General features: G+C 47.5%; 1 protein-coding gene across 5 annotated transcripts; it reads right to left on the bottom strand.

The window, feature by feature from the left end:
• Window positions 1-380: 380 nt before the first annotated feature.
• Window positions 381-19,182, bottom strand: Proc (protein C, inactivator of coagulation factors Va and VIIIa). 5 transcript variants are annotated; one of them, XM_057788994.1, is made up of 9 exons: window positions 19,137-19,182; window positions 16,688-16,768; window positions 15,698-15,864; window positions 14,858-14,882; window positions 14,597-14,734; window positions 14,368-14,502; window positions 3,745-3,884; window positions 2,457-2,574; window positions 381-1,012 (listed from the first exon to the last, which is right to left on the bottom strand). In XM_057788994.1, exons 1-9 carry the CDS (start codon window positions 19,180-19,182, stop codon window positions 423-425), a joined length of 1,440 nt encoding a protein of 479 aa, XP_057644977.1. In that variant the 3' UTR covers window positions 381-422. The 5 variants fall into 5 exon arrangements, with proteins under 5 accessions (XP_057644977.1, XP_057644982.1, XP_057644980.1 ...); XM_057788999.1 differs by lacking the exon at window positions 19,137-19,182 and having other exon boundaries at window positions 15,698-15,861; window positions 16,688-16,766; XM_057788997.1 differs by lacking the exon at window positions 19,137-19,182 and having other exon boundaries at window positions 14,578-14,817; window positions 14,852-14,882; window positions 15,698-15,861; window positions 16,688-16,757.
• Between the last annotated feature and the right edge of the window lie 2,272 nt (window positions 19,183-21,454).

Below are 21,454 nucleotides of genomic sequence, written 5' to 3'. Positions count from 1 at the left end.
CCCCTCTGAGCCTCACCTGCCTCTACTGGAGGCCGCTGGTGAGCTTTTCTGACCTGCAGCTAGCACTAGCTCCTTCTGAAGGCCCGAGAAAGGTTCTAGTCTCTTAGAGTCACATTAACAAAAAAAATCCTGTCTATGAACCACCACCCCCAAGTTATATCAGCTTCGGATCCCACTGGATCCCCCCAGCCTCACAGAACTGTTTGAGTAGTTAAGCACGTTCTTTTTGTAAAGTACCTGGTGTATAGTAGATGCTCACTTAATGTTACTTTTCTCCAGAATGGCCCGTAAAAAGGATGCAAAGACAGACAGGAACTCAGGTTGGCATGTTTGTTGGATGCCCCTTTAATGTCCTGTGCTGTGGTATTCACTAGCCCAGCCTCACTCTAGGAGTGGGGTCCAGGGATGAGCATGGAGGGGTGCTACAGACCCTGGCCCTTCGGGGAGGCGTCCTTGCTGCCAATGTAGCTGTTGATCCATTCCAGGTAGCGGCTTACTTTGGTGTAGACACCATAGTTGTTGAGTTGCCCGCAGCCCTCGCCCCAGCTCACCAAGCCCACCAGGAACCAGGTGCCCCGAAAGAAGACCACCATAGGGCCTCCGCTGTCACCGTCACAGGCATCTCTGCTGTCACCAAGGATGCCCGCACACAGCATGTTCTCTGAGACCACATGGTTCATGGCCTGGATGCAGTCATTTCGTGGGGCCACAGGGATACGGATGAAGGTGAGGATAGAGGTGCGGTTCCTCCTGCCATCCTTGTCCTTGTCGGTTTGGTAGCCCCAGCCTGTCACCACCGTCTCCTGGCCGGCCTGAGTGAGCTCCCGCTCTGCCAGGCCGTCATTCGGCAGGCAGATGGGCACTATGGTCTTAGACAGAGTGGCTGGCTGGGCCAGGCGGAGCAGAGCGATGTCATTGTCACTGGTGATCCGACTGTAGTTAGGGTGGATGAGGACTTCCTTGATGTCCAGGTCCAGTTCCCAATGGTCCCTGCGGCGCAGATCGTACTCACCTGCAAGGCAAAGACCCTATCAAAGTACGGCAGGCTGGGGGAGCCTGCCTGACCATGGTGCTTCTGCTGCCCAGCTGCGTGGTGCCCTGAACTGGGTCCCTGTACCTCAGATCCTTAGAAAAGGTGAGTTTTCCTGCCAGGAGTATGCATAGTGGGCCCTTGGGCATAAGTTCCTAAGGGGCAGGGGGCTAGTCCGCACTCAGAATTCACAGATGGAACAGTAAAACGAAGATCGAAAGAACAGAAAACCCAGAGGCTCCTGTAGACAAGAAGGGAAGAAAGAACAACCCTGCTGGAGAGACCAGCTCCAGGGCAGCAAGACCCAAAGACGAGCAGCAGCAAGATTCAAGGGGGAGCAGCAGCAAGCCCCAGGCAGGCCCTGCTAGCAAGAATGATCTGGACCACAGAGAAGAGACAGGTCCTCCCTACCAGCTGATGGCTCTGGGAAGTAGGGCCACAGGCCATTGTCCACACTGTAGGTGGTGTACAGCCTATCAATTTTGTCATTCTCAGTGCACCCTTTCTTTTATTATGTGAGTGCTTACATATGTATGTATGTGTGTGTATGTGTGTGTGTGTATGAGTGTGTATGTGTGTGTATGTATGTATGTATGTGTGTATGTATGTATGTGTGCATGTGTGTATGTATGTGTGTGTGTATGTATGTATATATGTGTGTGTATATGTATGTGTGCATGTATGTATGTATGTGCTTGTGTTCATGGAGGGTGCATGTGTGTGAATGCATATGGAGGTCAAAAGTCAATGTTTGGTGCCTTCCTCGATTGCTCTCCACCTTATATTGGAGGCAGAATCTCTCATTGACGCTGAAGCTCACAGATCCAGCTACACTGACTGGCCAGCAGGCCCACAGGCCCTCCTTCTCTGCCTTTCCGGCACTGGGATTAATTATACTCTACCATGTCTGGATTCTACATCGGTGCTGGGAACTCAACTGAACAACTTTGACCCACTTTTCTTCCTTTTGGTATAGTGTCTGCTAAAAGGCCCTCCAGAAATGGTTACAGAGTAGGGCCTAGACGTGGGGACCCTCAGACTCTTGGGGGAGCAGCTAGCAAGACAGGCCAACACTGCACAGCTTCACCCTGTCAGTTTATCTGGAGCTCACAAGGTGTCGGGGGGCTGACCATGGCCGGGTGCTGAGGCCCCCGCAAAGCGAGCTCCATAGGAGTGGCAGGGAGAAGACCTGGACGTGTGATGCCCCTCACAAACGTGTGGACCTAGATCTGAAATGAGCACCAGAAATTTCCCAGCTGACTGGTGTCCCAGTGTGAGCTGGGGCTAGCAAGGATACCTCTGTCCCCCAAGCGTCCTCTGTGGAGCCTAAGTAATAAGTGCCAGGATCACGCACCCTGGGACAGCAAGCCTGCTTCCCCTGCTCCTCCCAGGCCTATGGCTGCTCCCGCCCAGCCTCCGCCCTTACCGAGCCTCACAGTAAGCTTCTTGGTGTTCACCATGCAGTGGGCTGCCGTCAGCACCCAGGAGGCATGGATGAGTACCCCTCCACATGCCAGCTTCTTCTTGGAGTCCAGAAGGATCGCCTGTAAGTGACATCACAGGCTGCCTCACACGACTCTCCAACTCTCCGACTCTCTGTAGTTCCCAACCCTCCCCCGGGTTCCTGGTCCCACTGGCACACATAGCCTTCAGGTCTTTCCCCGGTGTTTTCTGTTTGTGACACTGTCTGGCATGGGCCTGTGTCAGGGACTCCTCCTGACATAGCCTATGCAGTTCCAATAGTCACCTTCCGCCATACCCACGTCATAGCGCTCTCGTGCTGGGGCCTGGGACAGACCTTACATTCTCTGGGGAGCCTTTTTTGGTACTCAGGTTGCTTGGGGCACCTCTCCCAGGCCTCCTTCTGCCCCTGTCCTGATGGGCATCCTGGTCCTCATCCTACTGAGCTATTTCCAGAGTTTCTAAGCTCCCCAAATTGGTGAACTGCTAGTCTGCTCCTCATTCCAGAGCCTGGCGAAGACGAGAAACAAGTAAATGTTTGCTCCGCACTGAAGCTGGGATGCTCAGGTCCCTTCTCGCTTTCTCCTACACTAGTGCCTTCTCCAGAAACATGGTCCCTACCTTAGTTCCCACCCACAAAAGCTCTGTCTCTCCATCTCTTCCTCAGCACCAGAGCTCTTCCTCCTGCTTGCTCCCACTATGCTGTGCTGGCCAGTTTTATGTCAGCTTGACAGCAGCTAGTTATCTGAAAGGAGGGAACCTCAGCTGACAAGATGCCTCAGTAAGACCCAACTGAAGGGCATCTTCTTAAGTGGAGACTGATGGAGAATGGCACAGCCCATTGTGGGCGGGGCAACACGTGGGCTGGACTCCTGCGTTCTAGAAAAAAAGCAGGCTGAGCAAGCGTGGAGGGAAAGCCAGTAAGCAGCACCCCTCCACGGCCTCTGCATCAATTTCCATCCCCAGGTCCCTGCCCTGCTTGAGTCCCTGTCCTGATTTCCTCTGTTGATGAACTGTGATGTAGAAATGTAAGCCAAACAAACTCTTTGCTTCTCATATTTCTTTGGCCATGGTGTTTTATCACAGCAACAGTAACTGTAACTAAGACACATGCCTTTCCCTGCACGTGCCCATTCCAGCTCCAACCCCAGCTCTAACCTCCGTTCCCTCCCACCACCCCGTCCCCTCAAGCTGCAACACTTCTCTCACGCCAGCAGGGGTCCCAGAAGACTGTCTCTCCTCCACGCCCTCACCTGCCAAGGACTGTCTCCCTGCTTCGTCAGTGTTCCGTTGACAATCCTTGGATCTTGTTCTAGTTCATCTTCTGGGTCTGTGTCCCTGTTCTTGCGTTTCTTCTCCATCCGTCTCCCCAGCTTTCCGCATGGAAAATTCACTGAGAGTAAAAGAGAGGTGGTAAAGGGTCTCCCTGGCATGACTCCCAGGGCCCTCTCGTCTGTCTGTAGACTGGGCTGCCACCGCGGAGGATTCACGAAGTACGGCTTGGGACTCAAAATCAAATAGTGCCACCTACTGGCCAAGCACTGTTACTACCTAAGTGTGCCTGAGCTGATGATGAAAGATATCGTGGATTCATTATACTCCAGGGTTATGGGTGATCGATTATCCCCAAGATATATAAGGAAAGGCTCCTGTTTGGATGCTACCAAGCTCCTAGGGAGATGATAAATTACATGGACGGGTCTACGGATATAACTCAGTTGGTAGGATGCTTGCCTAGCACACATATGGCCCTGGGTGAGATCCCTACTGCATGAACCAGGCATAGTAACACACATCTGTAACCACAGCATTGGGAAAGTAGGGCAGAAGGATCTGAAGTCCAAGGTCGTCTTAGGCTACACAGTGAGTTTTAGGTCAGCCTGGGCTACATGTGACCCTATCTCAAAGTAGGGGGGCAGATTATGGAGAAAAGGCTTAGTATTTTTCTCTCTCTAAAGGTGCATGAGTGTTTTACCTGCATGTATGCAAGTACACTGTATTTAGGCACACTGCGTGTGTCTGGTGCCTTCAGAGGCAGGAAGAGGTCACCAGATTCTCTGGAACTGGAACGAAGGATAAATGGGAGCCGCCTTGTAAATCACAGCCCTGTGCAAGAACAGCAAGTACTCTAAATTGCTGAGTCATCTTTCCAACCCCAGAAAGGTGTGTGTGTCCCTGCATGTGCCTGTGTGTGTGTATATATGTGTGCAGTTGCACATGCATGTAGAAGCCAGAGGTCAACATTGAGTGTCTTTCTTGTTTCTATGCTTTATTCTTGAGACGGCCTCTCACTGAGTGTAGAGCGTGATTGGCAGTGACTCCTAGGGATCCTACTGTCTCTGCCACTCCCCGCAGCATGCTGAGGCTACAGGCACATACAACCATGTCTGGCTTTTTTAATGCAGATGCTGGGGATCCAAACTCAGGTCCTTGTGCCTGCGTGTGAGCTGTCAGCCAAGCTGTCTCCAGCTCTGGGCGATTCATTTTGAAACCTCTCTTCTCATAGCAGTGGGCACACCGTGGAAATCCAGGGGTTGGTGGTCTGGGAGGTCTGCTCCTAGAAATGTTGAATGCTAGTTGGGAGACTCTAAGCTGGAGTGGAGGAACACCGTCAGCAGGGGAAGTGAGGAATGACAGAACAGAAAGCAGACAGCAGCAACGAAATTCCAGAAACTGGCCAGTAGGTAGACATAGTAACTGGCTTGGCAAACCAAGAAGCAAAAGTCTCTCCTGGTAGCAAAGTTCCCAGAAGCTGGGATTTCACAGACAGCACCTTTCTGGAGTCCTCTAAAGTCCGGGGGTGGAGGCAGTACAGATAAGACAGAAGGTGGGGCATGCGAGCTGACAAGGGAGTCTTGGGGAGCCCTCCTCATGGCTTGCCTCCCCTTTTCTCACCTAAAGAGGTCAATTCCTGCAGAAGGGGAACCAGAGGCCATGAGAAAAATCTACAGATAGTTCTGTGATCCAGTGGCATGGCTAGAAGGCCTCAGGCTGCAAAAATGACAGAGCCTCTGCCTGTCCTGCTCCTGGGTGCTGGAAGGCAACTGAGCGCACTCACCAGCCTTGTAGGCACTCTCCTCAAACCCTGCTGCAGTGTTCAGACCTAAGGATCCGAAACCAGTGTCTGCGGATGACTCTAACCTTCAGGAAAGCTTACAGGAAGGCAGGCCCGTGGGGACTTCTTGAAACTTCCTGGAGATGTATAATTTCAAAATACAAAGTTTAGGACCTGGAGAAATGCTTCAGCATTGGGGAGCACTGGCTGCTCCCCTGGAAGACCTAAGTTCAATTCCCAGCAGCCACATGGTGGTTCACAGCTGTCTATAGCTCCAGTTCCAGGGGATCAATTAAAACAGACATGCAAGTGACACACACACACGCATGCAAGCAAAATACTTATTCATATAAAATAAACAAATCTCTAAAAAATTACCCAGTTTAAACATGTGTTTCTGTACAGTGACTAGAAGATAAAATTGTAAATAGTTCCCTGAAAAAAATGCAAAGTCAGGCCTGGGGACAAAGCTCGGGTGATAGAGTGCTTGCCTGGCATGCTTAAAGCTCTGAGTTTCAACCCGGTAACAAATAAAATGAAGTGTGCATGCCCATAGTTCCAGAACTCTGGAGATAAAGGCGGGAGGATGAGGAAATCAGACATCCCCAGCAATACAATGAGCTCAAGGCCAGCTTGGGATACAAGAACTGTTTCGGGGGGAAAAAGGTCAGATATGAAAAATAGAAGAGGCGATAAGTATGAATGTTGTAAGAGACCCAGAAAGACAACAAAGGAAGCGCAAGGGAGAGTGCCAACCAGATGATCTCAAGGTGAAGGCAGCAGGTGGACAACCTTCAGGCATTCAGTCTCTCCCCTCTTCCCCACACCCAGTTCCTCTACCTCATCCACATCTCTATAGCGCACTGCCAATTGTAGCCTCTCCTTCCTTGCCCCACCACCAGCAGATCAGGAAGATCTCCTAAGACTCCCTCAGCACCATCCTGTTGTCTCAGCCTCCACCTTGCATCGGCAACTCCCTGAATACCAGTGGCCACACCTGGCAGGACCCCAGAAGCATTCACTACCAGGCAGCCCATAGCCATAGCACTCCATAAGAACCAGAAAGGGCAACAGAAATCAATGAAGAGAACACCATCACCACTTAACATTACAATCATCCCAAATCCAGATGCTTAGCCAACAACAGCCAGGACAATATGTCTTCACGGAAGCCCAGCAACCCTACTACAGCCGGCCTGGAACATAGTTGAAGCACCAGACAAGGACTTCAAAATGGCGTTTATGAATATACTGCAGGCCCTTAAAAAGGAAATGAACAAATCCATTAAGAAATCCATGAAAACCAAAACAGTGTAATGAGGGGAAGAAAACAGTTCAAGACTTACAAGTGCAAATACAATCAATAAAGAAAATTCAAACAGAGGGAAAACTGGAAATGAAAAGTTTAGGAACTTGAGCAGGGAACTCAGAGGCAAGCCTCACCAACAGAATATAAGAAATGGAAGAGAAAATCTTAGGCATTGAAGATAAGATAGAATAAATGGACACCTTGGTCAAAGAACATTAAATATTTAAAAATTCAGGTACAAAACACCCAGGAAACCTGGGACACTAAGAAAAGACCAAGTCTAAGAATAATAGGAAGGAGAAGAAATCCAGACAAAAGATACAGAAAATATTTTCAACAAAATTATAGAAGAAAACTTCCCCAACCTAAAAAAGGAGATAACTATCAAGGTACAAGAAGCATACAGAACACAAAACAAAATGGACCAGAAAAATGGGTTCCCCTCGTCACCTAAGAACAGTAAACATATGCTGTGGAATAGTCTCTTGTACACTGTAAAGATTTGTCGCTCGAATTGGTTTAATAAAATGCTGATTGGCTAGTAGCCAAGTAGGAAATATAGGTGGGGCAACCAGACTAAGGATAATGGGAAGAAGAAAGGTGTAGTGAGGAGTCGCCAGCCAGATGCAGAGGGAGCAGGAGATGAATGTGCCATGCTAATAAAGGTACTGCCACATGGCAGAGTATAAATAAGGCATACGAGTTAACTTAAAATGTAAGAGTTAGCTAGCAACAAGCCTGAGCTATCAGCCAATCATTTATAAGTAATATTAAGCCTCTGAGTCAATTATTCAGGAAGCAGTCACTGGGTATTTGGGAACAGGTGGGCAGTTGGGAGAGAAACTTCCAATTCCATATGGTACCCAATGTGGGGCACAAACCCACAATTCTAGGATTAAGATGTGGACCCAGAAACTTCTCAGAGTAGGGTGATAAACATGGTTTCTGCTGGCACCTCTGCCATGAAGCTAAGTTCTCAGAACCAATGAATGGGGTGGAGCCAATCACCAAAGCACTGCTTTGGTCCTAGCCATGCTGCTTATCAGTTTAAATAGTTACATGGTTAGAAAAAGAAAGAGATATGCAGGAAAGATAGATTCAGGCAAAGCCCCCTCTAAACAGGTTATAGTGTGTTTAAAAATATATGTAGGCTTGGGAGAGAGCAAAAAGAGGATAGAGGAAGTCCTTAAAAAGAAATTGAGTAAACAAATATAATAAGCCATATAAAGATGGGAAATACACAGAGTCTGGATACTGTATGTATTGTATGTATTATCTTTACATTTTTTGACTGCTAATGAACAAATGATAACTGCTGAGAGACATTTGATTATGAAAGCTGCTAGAGTAAACCAACCTACATATTTTAAAAATATCTTGACTTCAAAATTTAAGTCAAAATATATGTTACTTTAGGAAATGTAATTTTAGGAAATGAGAGGCTGTGGATTCATTCTGGGTAATGAAAAATCAGGTTTGATTAAGGAAGAGCCCCTGAAAAATCTCTAATGGGAATGGATGACCCAGATGATCCAAAGTTTCTGGAGAGTGTCTCTGTTGCAGTTTTCTCTGAGTTCTATATCCAGAACAGCTTCAAGGCTGCTGATTGAGATGATCCAGACCCACAGATATTCCAGTCAGGACATGACCATAATCCTAAATCTTCCCAGGGTTCTTCAAAGATTCCCAGTGCCCCCAATCAGCAGGAAATAGTCTAGAAAACTATGCCCATATTCTCAAAAATAAATCATGAATGTTTATCATCATTTAGGGGGTTGGTTACAAGTTGTTATGAACAATGGTCAGAAAAAACTAACCAAAGAGATTAGATTCAAGGATCTTGTTCTGAAAAGAAAGAGGGAGAATGTAGAAATGATAGGATGAAAGGGTAGATTATTGTATCTACTTTAATCCTAAATACAACTGTTAATCTTACATATTTTACATTGGTATGGATTTTGGCTTATTGATACAAATTTAAAGTTAATTTTGTTATACTGTATGTATATTTTTACTCTTGTTTAGGGTATTATGTTTAAGCAGTGAGAGTCAGAGATAGGCAGATCTCTGTGAGTTTGAGACCAGCCTGGTCTACAGGGTGAGTTCCAGGATAGGCTCCAAAGCTACAGAAAAACCAAAAAAAAAAACAAAAAGAGTAATATATAATTAAGAAATACAGATTAATGGTCATCTATCATAGCAAACTTATAGTCATGTTAGGTATGTTTTCAAGGTTATACAGAGATATATTTCAGATAGATAAGCAATATTCAAACACTTCAAAGTCATTTAAAATGTTTTAGGAAGTTAGACTTTTCTCAACAGTGAGAACAGTGCTGCTCCTGGCAGCAACAATTACTTCAAAGAGGATGATGAACACCAAAGAAACTCTGTATGGAGTTTGTCTTCTTTTTTTGCAAAAGCTAGCAATATGGGCAAAGAAACTGCCCTTGCCTCATAGTTACTGTCCAAACTGGACCAGCAGGATGCAAAAGGGGTGACTGATAAACTTTGCCAAGACAAGGTAGGATAGTCCTTCAAAATTACCTGCTTCACAGGAAAGTCTGTCAAATATGTTAAGTCTGTCAGGCAGTCCCCAACATTACAGAGGAACTTTGGGTGACTGTTCAGGCAGTTTCAGTTCCTTGTCATTAGGTAACATTTCACCTTCTGGGGTATTTGATGGGGTAGAAGACTAAATAGTTATAGTTTTCTTTAGTTATGATAAAAGATAAATTAGGTACAAAACTTTGGACTCACAAAGATAAGATAGATAATAGAGTATTTTCTTAAATCTAATTTTATAAAATACAAATAGCCTGGATATTGTAACTGTAATTCTAACTTGATAACTGTTTTTGTCATTTACAATCTTACTATGTTAAAGTTAAAACCATCCTTTTTAATTAGACAAAAAGGAAGAAATGCTGTAAAATAATCCTCTTGTATACTGTAAAGATTAGTCACTCCAGCACTTGGGAGGCAGAGAGGCAGGTGGATCTCTGTGAGTTTGAGGCCAGCCTGGTCTACAAGAGCTAGTTCCAGGACAGGCTCCAAAGCTACGGAGAAACCTTGTCTCAAAAAAAAAAAACAAAACAAAAAGATTAGTCACTCAAATGGGTTTAATTAAACACTGATTGACCAGTAGCCAGACAGGAAGTATAGGTGGGGCAACCAAAGTAAAGATATGATGGGAAAAAGGGTAGAGTGAGGAGCTGCCAGTCACAGCCAGATGCAGAGGGAGCAGGAGATGAATGTGCCATGCTAATAAAAATACTGCCATGTTTCAGAGTGTAAATAAAGAATATAGGTTAATGTAAAACATAAGAGTCAGCTAGTAATAAACCTGAGCTATTGGCCAAGCATTTATAAGTAATATTAAGCCTCTGAGTAAATTATTTGGGAAGCAGATGGGCAGGAGAGAAACTTCCAATTACAAACACAAAGAACAAAAAAATATTAAAAGCTGGAATTGAAAAAGGTGAAAGACAAAATAACAAACAAAGGCAAATCTATTAGAATAACACCTGGCTTTTCCATGGAGACTCTAAAAGCAAGAATGTCCTAGACAGATGTTCTACAAACTCTAAGAGATCACAGATACCAGCCCAGAGTACTATATCCAGCAAAACTTTCAATCACAATAGGTGGAAAGAGAAAGACAAATAGTGTTGGTCAAATTGGATGATTGCAAGTAGAAGAAGGCGAATAGATCTATATTTAGCACTCTGCACAAAATTCAACTACAAGTAGATCAAAGACCTTAACACAAGGACAGATACACTAAACCTGATAGAAGGGAAAGTAGATAATAGCCTTGAACTCATTTATACTGGCAAAGACTTTCTGAACAGAGCACTGATATTGCAGGCACTATGATCAATATTAATAACTGGGACCTCATGAAACTGAAAAGCATGTGTAAAGCAAAGGACACCATTATTTGGACAAAATGGCTACAGGATGGGAAAAGATTTTACTGATTACTCATCTGATAGAGGACTGTTTTTTTTTTTTTTTTTTTTTTTTTGGTTTTTTAAGACAGGGTTTCTCTGTAGCTTTGGTGCCTGGCCTGGAACTAGCTCTTGTAGACCAGGCTGGCCTCAAACTCACAGAGATCTGCCTGCCTCTGCCTCCCGAGTGCTGGGATTAAAGGCGTGCGCCACCACCACCCGGCAGGACTGATATTTAAAATGTATAAAGACCTCAAGAAACTGGACATCAAGGAAACAACCCAATTAAAAATTTTGTATGGCTCTAAACACAGGTCTCAAAAATCAATAAAAACAATGACAGCTCATACTGTCGAGAGGAAGAGTAAGGGGAACACGTGTCTGTTGTTGGTGGGAGTACAAACTTGTCCAGCCACTATGGAAATCAGTGTGGCAGTTACTCAGGAAGATGGGAATCAATCTATATCAAGATCCAGCTATATCACTCTTGGGCATATACCCAAAGGATGTTTTGTCCCACTACAGAGACACTTGCTCAGCCATATTTATAATAGCCAGAAACTGGAAACAACATAGATGTTTGTCAGTGGGTGAACGAATAAAGATAATGTGGTATGTTTACAGATTGAAATATTACTCAGCTCTAAAATAAATAAATGAATAAAATCATGAAATTCTCAAGTAAATGAATAAAATTAAAGAAAAGCATCCTGAGTGAGGTAACTCAGGTGGTCTATCTTCTCTTGTGTGTGGATATCAGTTGTTAAGTCATCGACAAGCAAGCTACGATCCATATAACCACAGAAGTTAGGTAGAGAGTGAGGGACTGTGGAGGAGGGCTGGCTCTCCCGAGGAAGGGGAAATAGAATAGACAGTTATAGATAGGGAAGGAACTGGAATGGGAGGATCAAATGGGCAGGTGAGTTGGGGTGGAGTGGGGAATATGAGGAGGGATGGATAAAACTATGGGCCATTTGAGGGGTTATGTGGAAGCCTAGCACAGGAGAAGCTTCTTATAGCATATACATGTATGAAGGCAATCTAAATGAAATTGCCAAATAATAAGGGAGACAGAGGTACAACAGGACATTTCTTGTCACCAAAGGACTGCATCTAATTGAGTTCTTTGCCAAAGGTGTCCTATGGGAACCTCCAAACAACCTAGCCTTTTTGCCAAGGCTACTAGTGGCTCTCCACAGACTGAAGGTAAAGTAGTGTCCTGTTATGGACTAGTATCATGGCACTGGAAGGCACGCTACATGCTACCAAAGGGGAAAGGCAAACACCAACCTATAAACCCTTTCATCTACAAGAGTGCACTGCAAGACATGCTGGTGCAATAGTGGCACAAAGCTTGTAGGAGTAGCCAAAGAACCAATGTCTGAGTTAAGGCACATTCCATGAGACAGAACCCTCACCCAATGCTGCTTGGTGGTCAAAAACCTGAGACTAGATAGGTCAGGGACTTGGGGACTTAGGGGAAAACCAAATATCATTGTTCTACTAAAGGAATGTAGCAATAAAATGGCTCCTAAGGACATTCTGTTGTACTCATAGAGCAGTGCCTTGCTCAACCATCATCAGAGATAGCTTCCTCCTGCAGGAAATGAGACGTAGAGTCCAACAGGCCGACAACAACACAGAGAACGGGAGGCCTTGGAATACTCAGCCCTAAAAGAGATGTCTCCATCAAATTCTTCCCCTCAGGGTTCAGGGAGCTGTGGAAGAGGAGGCAGAAAGAGTGTAAGAGCCAGAGGGGATGGAGGACACCAAGGAATCAAGGCCTTCTAGACACAGCGTATGAACTCACAGAGACTGTGGCGGCATGCACGGGGCCGGCGTGGGTCTGCACCAGCTGAGTGGAGAAGTGGACACAGACACCAGAAGCTGTCTCCAACTGACAGCCATTTGCAAGTGAAAAGTAAGTTTTCTCCAAGGGAACCTTCCTGGGGAAACAAACCGCTCTTAAGGTCTTAAGGGTTGGCTCCATGCCCAGCAGTAAATGGCCAACACAGAATCAAGTCGGCTGGAGGTTCTTTCACAGTGCGAAGCCAGGGCTTTTTCTGTAACCTTACAGATCCTCAGCCATATATACTATGGCTTCCTGTTTTGGGTCTTTATGGGATTCCCGAGTGTGCAAGTATGTGAGTGTGCTTTTTCTTTGGCTCTTTTTCTTATCAGTTTTGTCATATTTCAACTTTTAAAATTTATCTTATTTTATTTACTGTTACCCCTGAGATACCTGTTTTTTAAGGGTGTGAATAGGATGGGAGGGAGGTGGGGATGAACTGGGAAGAGTGTGTGTGTGGTGGAGTATAATCACATTGTGTAAAAAACTATTTTTTACAGATTACACACTAACATATTGATTGACTGATTTTTTGAGACAGGGTTTCTCTGTTTAACAGTCCAAGCTGTCCTGGAACTTGCTTTGTAGACCAGGTTGGCCTTGAACTCTGCCTCCCAAGTGCTGGGATTAAAGGTGTGACCACTGCCACTTGGCCAATATTTATTTTATACATACAGATTATTTTTTAAACATTTTTAATTAAAAAAATTCTAAACTCAGAGGGATGGTGTTGGCTCACACCTTTAATCTCAGCACTCAGGAGGCAGAGGCAGGAGGATCTCTGGGAGTTCAAGGACAGCCTGGTCTACAGAATAGAGTTCCAGGACAGTCAGGGATACACAGAGAAACCCTGTCTGAGAACAAAACCAAAACCATTTTTAAAAAATTTTTGATATTTAAATACTAATCATTATAACACTTTACTAAGGTTTTATAGGGGAAAGTCTATTTTTTAAAATAATTTTTATCTTACTTAAAAACTTTTTTTTCTTTTCTTTTCTCCTCCTCCCCCTTCTTTTTTTACTGAGACACAGTTTCTTTGTGTAGACTGTCCTAGTACTTCCTCTGGCTTCGAACTCAGAGATTCACCTGCTTCTGCCTCCCGAGTGCTGGGATTAAAAGCGTGGTGACCTCTCTGCCTGGCTATTCTGACTTCTTACGCTACACACATAAGTAAACTCATCCAAAAGAAAAATTCAAGGAAAATCTAAAAGGAAGGCAGAACCAAGGTTCTGCAAGGAAGTAACACACCCAGAAGTGTGGATGGGGGGAATACTAATGACTGGGTTCCTAGGTCATCTCAGTGTGTGTGTGTGTGTGTGTGTGTGTGTGTGAGAGAGAGAGAGAGAGAGAGAGAGAGAGAGAGAGACAGACAGAGAGAGAGAGACAGACAGACAGAGAGAGACAGACAGAGAGAGAGACAGACAGACAGACACACAGAGAGCAGAGAGAGAGAGACAGACAGACAGACAGACAGACAGACAGACAGACAGACAGACAGACGGAAACAGAAGACTGCTGTGCTCCAGGGTATGTCCAGGGATGCCTGAAGGTTGGCAAGTAAACGAGAGACTACATACAGGGTCCGGGAAGTGATGAGCGGAGTATGTCTACCTATCTTGGGTCCTCAAGATGTGTTAGCTTTCGGGGATGCCCTTCCTCCCTGCCTGCCTTAGGCCAGATGCTTTTTGCAGGCCTGCCTGGGCTCACCGGTAGACTTGCAGCGCTTGTGGTCGTCCGCCAGCTGGTAGCCCGGAGCGCAAGCGCAGCGCCGACTGCCGCCTTCCTCCAGACAGTAGTGCACGCAACCGCCGTTGTTCACCTGGCAGTCGTGGTATTGCCGCTCTGTGCGACAGAGGAGTGCAGACAGCTCGTGGTGGCCCTGCTAGTTCCAGATCCCACCTCAGCCCACCTCACTGCCTCGCAGAGGTCCCCTCACCCTCCTGGCAGAACCTGCCCTCCCAGCCTTTATCGCAGAAGCAGCTGAAGCTGCCCAGGCTGTCGATGCATGTGCCATGCCCGCAGCATGGGTTGTTGCACTTGTGGTCCAAGGGCGGAGCCTCGCACTGGTCACCATCTGTGAAAGACAGAGGGACGGGGCAGTAGAGGATGTGGGTACCTCCATTTTCCTTTCCAACCTCCACCGACCCTGGAGCAAGCTTCGACTCTCCATCCATCCAGGCGGCTGGGACTCACTCACCGAAGTACTTGATCCAGAAGGCCAGCTGTGGCGGGAAGAGAGGGTAGAGTGTCAGGGCCCAGCACTGTTACTAGGGGACACCCTTAAGGCACTGCCTCCTTCTAGTGGAAAGGGCTTTCAGAAAAACAGCTGCCTTAGTGCTCCTGGCTCCCCACCCCACAACATCCCTTTCCACGCAGCAGGACTCTCCCCAGCCGGTCATCTACTCCCACAGCAGCGTCCTCAGTGGAAAGTATCTAAAGCCCTCACAGATTGTTCTGATCGCTTTGGACCATCCAGGCTTGAGACATGACTTGCTGGCTCAGAGTCTGTGTTCTAACTAGACCTCAACTGACTGAGGCTTAGAGTGCCCTGTGGGGACAGACATTAGAAAGCCCTGGTCAAGCTGGGCGGTGGTGGCGCTCGCCTTTAATCCCAGCATTCAGGAGGCAGAGACAGGAGAATCTCTGTGAGTTCGAGGCCAGCCTGGTCTACAGAGCGAGTTCCAGGACAGGCCCCAAAAGCTACAGAGAAACCTTGTCTTGAAAAACAAAACAACAAAACAAACAAACAAAAAGTCCTGGTCACACACCTAATCATAAGGTACGGGGCAGCGTGGAGGTGAAGGGACCGCTGGAGAGGTGTCCAGACCCTCTTTTCCCTGACATTAATTTCAGGGTCTTGGTTCCTATAGTCCCCAGTGCTCTGACCAAGCCTTTAAATAAGGTTGGCACCCACCAACTCTTACAACTCTAAGAAGATCCCCAATGGTGGTCATCATGCCCACTGCTCCTCTAGGTCCCATCCAGCCGCCAGCCCACCCCTGAGCCCCGCCCTCTGAACTTAGTCTTGTAGCCTTACTGTGTCTTCCACATTTTGGAAAATCTCCTTGGCCTCCTCAAAGTCACAGACCTCCTCCACACACTCCCGTTCCAGGTTGCCCGGCCGCATCTCCTCCAGGAAGGTGTTGGCACGTTTGGCCCGCAGCACCTGGTGGGCACGCTCACTGCTGGAGAACACTGGGTCTGCTTTGGGATGGGAGTCAATGTGGTGGAGGGACCCAAGAGAAGCCAGGGGGGATCTGAAGAACCCCAGCTAGAGCCTGGGAAGACCTCAAGACCTCGCCTTATTATTATTATTACTACTATATTATTATTATTCAGAGCATCCCAGGAAGGATGCTGTGCCCTGCTCTACTGCTCTGTTCCCAGATCCCCGTGGGAGAACAGCAGCATGGATCTTCTGACACAAACAGACAGACCTTCCTTTGAAGCCACACTCAACAATGTGTGCTGTGCAGAGTGGAGTGCTTCGGGTCAACGCCAGATCTTGCCGCTTTTAAAACTGCAGGTATGTGTGCATGAGAAACAGCCTGACATAATGCTATCCAATAATAAATAAATGAGAGTAGTAAAGACTAAGACTGCAAAGTGAAATCTGTCTCACACGTCTCCTCCCAGCAGAGCTGAGCAAGCCCGGCTTGCCTCACCCTTGATTTCCCTCACCCTCCTATCTGTTCCCCTTGAGCAGGGACACCTGGAGAACAGAGACCTGTCAGTCCGTTCTGAGAGATGGCTTGGGTAGGAGGAGAAGAGCTAAGAGGGAGGGACTGGATCAGAGGTATGCAGTAGGGGCTTGGGCAGTGAGTGTAGAGGAAGACGTGGCCACCTGAGCTAAGGTAGCAGAGGACTGAGAGGGCTGGGATGGGCAGGGCAGGCTAGAAAAGGACTTGGTAGACAGAACACTCAGGGAAGGACCCAAGTTCAGGAGACAGCCGGTCCATTTACCCTGGCACCACAGGAAACCAGTGGAGGTTCTGAGGGTTTTGCACAGGGGTGGAGACCGTCTTACCAAGAGGTGTGCTAGAAATTCCCCAGGCGGCCAGGAACAGCAGGAAGATTCTGACTTGCCACATCCTGGAGCTGCTGACACCTGTCTGAGGAGAGCCTCTAAGCTCCAAGGACATCCACAGTTGCTCTGCCCTCAACCCCCGAAAATGGAATGAAAGGGTCGTCCCTGAGTGGGGGAGACATCTTACTCCCTAAAGCACTTGTTGTAGAAACATGAAGACTTAAGTCTGATCCCCAGAACACATGTAAAGTTAAAACAAAAATCTAGGTGCCGTGGCATGTTCTTGCAATCCCAGTACTGGGGAGGCAGAGGCAAGCAGGACCCTGTGGCTGGCTGGCCGGCAGTCAGGATTGTTAGCTTGCCTGTCCAGCTCCAGTTGACCAGCTCCCGGCCAGTAGAAGGCCCTGTCTCAAAAAACAAGGTGAATAGGTCCTGAAGAAAATATCTGAGATCTATCTCTTGCCTCCCCTTGTGTGTGTGCGCATGCACAAGAATGAAAGAAAAAGTAAGAAAGGGAGGGAGGGAGAGAGGGAAGGACACCTCTGTGTGCTCATTGTCTCTGTGACGGCTGGGGCTGGGAGTAGGTTACACTGTTCACAAAACAGTCATTTGGCCTTTAGAGCTGGACACACACCAGCTACCTGAAAACAGAGAAGTCACTTCCTGAGGGCAAATTCCAGTTCATGGGGGGGGGGGCAGGGCAGGAGAGAGAGAGAGAGAGAGAGAGAGAGAGAGAGAGAGAGAGAGAGAGAGCAGTATTTGACGTTCCATGCCTTAAGTGCAAAATGGATAGCGTTGCTGGAATTGGGACCCACAGAAGGCCCCCGTGTGTGCACAGGCGTGTGCAAGTGTGGAGACCAATAGGCCCCTGTGCGCGCACAGCCATGTGCAAGTGTGGAGACCAGCAGGGACCTTGGCTGTCCTTATCTGGGCATTGCCCACTTTTTCTCCCCAAGTTTTTGTGTGTTTGTTTTCTGAGGCAGTCATGGTTGTTCCGGAACTTGCTATGTAGACCAGGCTGGCATTGAACGCATAGAGATCTGCCTGCTTCTGCCTCCCAAGCGTTGAAACTAAAGGGGTGCACCAGCCTGCCTACTTTCCACCTTGTTGTTTGAGACAAGTTCTCATAGCCTGGAACTCATCAAGTAGGCTGGTTAGCCAGCAAGCCCAAGGGATCTGCTTGTTTCTGATCTCTAGCAGTAGGAGTTTAAGTGTGTGCCACCACACATGACTTTTTTTATTTTTAAAGAAAACATGTGTTCTAGGACTACAACTGAGGTCCTCACATTTATAAGGTAAAGCACTTTTTCAACTGAGCCATCTTCCCAGCTTCCCCACCTCTCCTCCAAGCTGCTAAAGAAGTATTGGATACTGGATGGGGGGTTGCAGCTCAGTAGAAGAGAACACACTTAGCATGTTTAAGACTCTGGGTTCAATCCTCCAACACTAGAACACATACCACACACACCACACACACACACACTATACACACATACCACACAAACATACACCACACACACACACCACACATACATACTACATACACCACATACACTATACACACTCCACATACACACAACACACACTCCACACACACCACACACATACCACACATACACCACACACACATTACACAAAACCACACACCACACACACTTCACACACAGCACACACACACACCAAACCACACACATACACCACACACAAATCACCACACCACACACACATACACACCATACACACACCACACACATACCATACATACACCACACACCCCACACACCCCACACACACATCATACATACCACACACACACCACACAGTCTCCACTCACTGTCACTGGCTCGGTCGAGGTTTACAATCACCCAATAGGTGAGCGTTAATGTTTCCAGCCCCATTTCACGGGAAGGAACCAGAAGCACAGAGGAAAAGAGCAGCTTATCTACACCTAAGAGGAGGGCAGAGTTTGGTTTTAAGGACAAGCCTGTGTGGTCCTAGCTCTGGAACCTTAACCTGTGCTTCAAACCAATAGTCACCCTTCAAGGCCTCTACTGTCCCCAAGACCAGGTGGGCAGGCCCTCCCGGCCTTCCATTCCTCCTTCACTGACTTCCTGGTTTATAGGTTCCATCTTAGAGAACAGGGTGCCGTGAGGTAGTGGGGGCTCTGGATATTGAGAGGCCTCTGAGGATGGCTCTGGGTCATGGAGATCCCCTGGACTGAGCCCCGCTTGATCTGCATAATCGGATGTGTCCTGAGGGCCAATTGAATTATAGGGAATGCCAATCCATACTTTGGTCTAGAGAGAGTTTGGGCCCCATTTCCCTTGGCCCCAAGCTTCAGTCAACCTGGAGATCCTTGGTTCAAGGTTTCCCCCTTCCTCACAGCCCAACTCTCTTTCCCATCTAGTCCTCCACAGCCTTTCAAGGTCTTGCCTTGAGGGGGACTTACCGGGGTGGGCCAAGGAGAAACTGCAATTTCGTCCTGGTGCCGCCATGTCAGTCTGGGAGTTGGGTTAATCCATAACCACAAATATTTGCTTTAGCCCTCAGTGTTGAACCTCCCTCTCCCCTGACAAACAAACAAAAAGTTTTTCTGTTCCCGGCTCTGCAAGGCTTCATATGTTCAATGCTCACCTCTGCCTATCAAAGAAATTGTCTAGAAGAGAGGGATGGGGGAAGGGAGGGTTGAGCATGTTTGAGCAGCCTGGCAAACATGGTCTCATTTTAGCCTCACAGTGAATGGCTGAGAGCGGAATGGGAACCTTTACAAACAAACAAGCATACTATAGCTTGTTTACGGGGAGGACACTCGAAAGTATTTCCATATTTATTCAAACCCAGGATGCCATAAGTGATAAAACCATCTTACTGTCCCCTCCATTCTACAGGAGAGGACTCTCAGAAATCTTCATTACTTGTCCAAATAGATGGAGTTGGCGGGAGGCAGGCCTGGGTTAGAACAAGGCTTCTGGTTCACCTGGCCACTTTGTGAGCTAGTGAGAAAAAGGGTGGGTGACTCAGGAGAACTGCAGAGCGCTGCCTGCTAAGATGTCTGGGAAAGAGGGAGGCAGACATAGCTCTTGCTATGTTCAGCAAGCTGTCAGCATTTCCCAAGCACCTTCCTTCCTTGAGACTGGCTCTACCAGGGAACCTGCCATCTTTTCCCTGCCCTAAGGCTCTTGGCGATTTTACCCTGCTCCTCCACAAAATCTTTGTTCTGAACTGGGAGCTTGGCTCCAAGTGGTCCATCTGTCTTGGCACAGGGGGAAGTTGTTTGACCCAGAGAGCCAATCAGATTTTCTGTTTCAGTCCCGAGGAATATGATCTTAGTGAGCTGATCAGGTGTTGGGCTGGAGTCAGAAATTTGAGGAAAGGGAGGGCTGGTGACGTGTTTGCCCAAGTTTTCCCCACTGGAGGTGAGGTGGGAGGCAGCAGGGAAGTTCTGGGATGGGTGAAGCAGAGGCGAGATGGACTGTGAGGTACTTGGAAATAAACTTACAGCAAGTGTAGAGGCAGTAGCTGTTTGGGAGCGGGCTGTGGTGGCTTCCTAGAGGAGAACCGAGTTCCTAGTCAGTCAGCCATTAAAGACTAAATGCAGGGTCTGCTTGTGCACCCCGGAGAACTTTTTATTTTGTCTCTATGCAACAGTTCTACCCAGCTTTCCAGGAACTTGTGAAATAAACCCTTGTTGCGGGTGCTATTGCTCCAGGGGTGGCCACCGCCCCACAAGCATGCGGCCGACCACGCCTAAGGGTCGCAGCTGCCCGGTGTCAGCGGCTTCCCTCCGCTTCCACTACTTCCCGACTGCACTCACAAGGTCGGTTTCATTGCAAGACTAGCAGGGTGCACACACTGACCCCAACCTGCGTGCTGGACTCTGCCCAAGGTGGCAAAGTCCAAACCCAGAGGCCTCTGAGTCGTGATACTGATGAGCCCATAGCCTGGGAGTCATGTAGGCCAGGCAGACTGCTTGGGGGAGATCCTTGCGCTTCCTCAGCGGAGCTCCTCACGACTTCAGACTTCCTGGGGGCTCAGCCCGGCCTGGAGCTCTGTGTCACCAGCCGCTAGCCATTCAAGAGCCATTGAGCCCCTTTGCAGGTTCCTGGCGGGGGAAACTTCACCACCCCACCACCGCCACTATACTGCACTAGGTCGAGGTCCTGTGTGGAGTGACCCTCGGATCCACTTTGATGGGAGTGTCTCTCTCAAGTGTACCCCAATTAAACCAAGTCTACAGCAAATATCCCAGCAGGACTTTGGTGGGGACAAAGCACTTGTGATTTCCAGAGCACAGCCTTGAACCCATTTTACGGAAGAAAGACATCCTAAAGGGAAAAGAAAAAATTTGGAAGGCAATGAACTATGAGGTGGTCTGAAAGCTTGGGATCAGAATCCCAATGTCGAAGCTCAGTATGGCTCCTTACTGACTGGACTACTTACCTTCTCCTGAGCCTCGGCTATACATCTGTAACACCCGGTGAATAAGATGTCCACTTCAGCTGGAATATTTACATTTTTTAAAAAAATCTATTTATTATGTATACAGTGTTCTGTCTGCATGTATGCCTGTAGGCCAGGAGAGGGCACCAGATCTCATTGCAGATGGTTGTGAGCCACCATGTGGTTGCCAAGAATTGAACTCAGGACCTCGGGATGAACAGCCAGTGTTCTTAACCTCGGAGCCATCTCTCCAGCCCCTATTTACATTTTCTTTAAAAGTCTTAATAGTGTTTGTGTGTGCGTGTATGTGTTCATGTGTGCACGCAT

This window comes from Chionomys nivalis, chromosome 14 (genome assembly GCF_950005125.1).
Source record: "Chionomys nivalis chromosome 14, mChiNiv1.1, whole genome shotgun sequence".
NCBI lineage: Eukaryota > Metazoa > Chordata > Mammalia > Rodentia > Cricetidae > Chionomys > Chionomys nivalis.
Note: the sequence above shows the minus strand (reverse complement) of the source record. Positions and strands in the feature narration are given on the sequence as shown.

What these genes read in the sequence shown, in the direction of transcription:
- Proc (XM_057788997.1), bottom strand. Translation starts at nt 16,751, where the DNA reads ATGTGGCAAGTCAGAATCTTCCTGCTGTTCCTGGCCGCCTGGGGAATT. An exon ending in CAAGCGCTGCAAGTCTACCG is followed by an intron (nt 3,885 to 14,367) that starts GTGAGCCCAGGC and finishes TTTTACTCTCAG; the next exon opens with TGAATTTTCCATGCGGAAAG. An exon ending in AGGGAGACAGTCCTTGGCAG is followed by an intron (nt 2,575 to 3,744) that starts GTGAGGGCGTGG and finishes TGTCACTTACAG; the next exon opens with GCGATCCTTCTGGACTCCAA.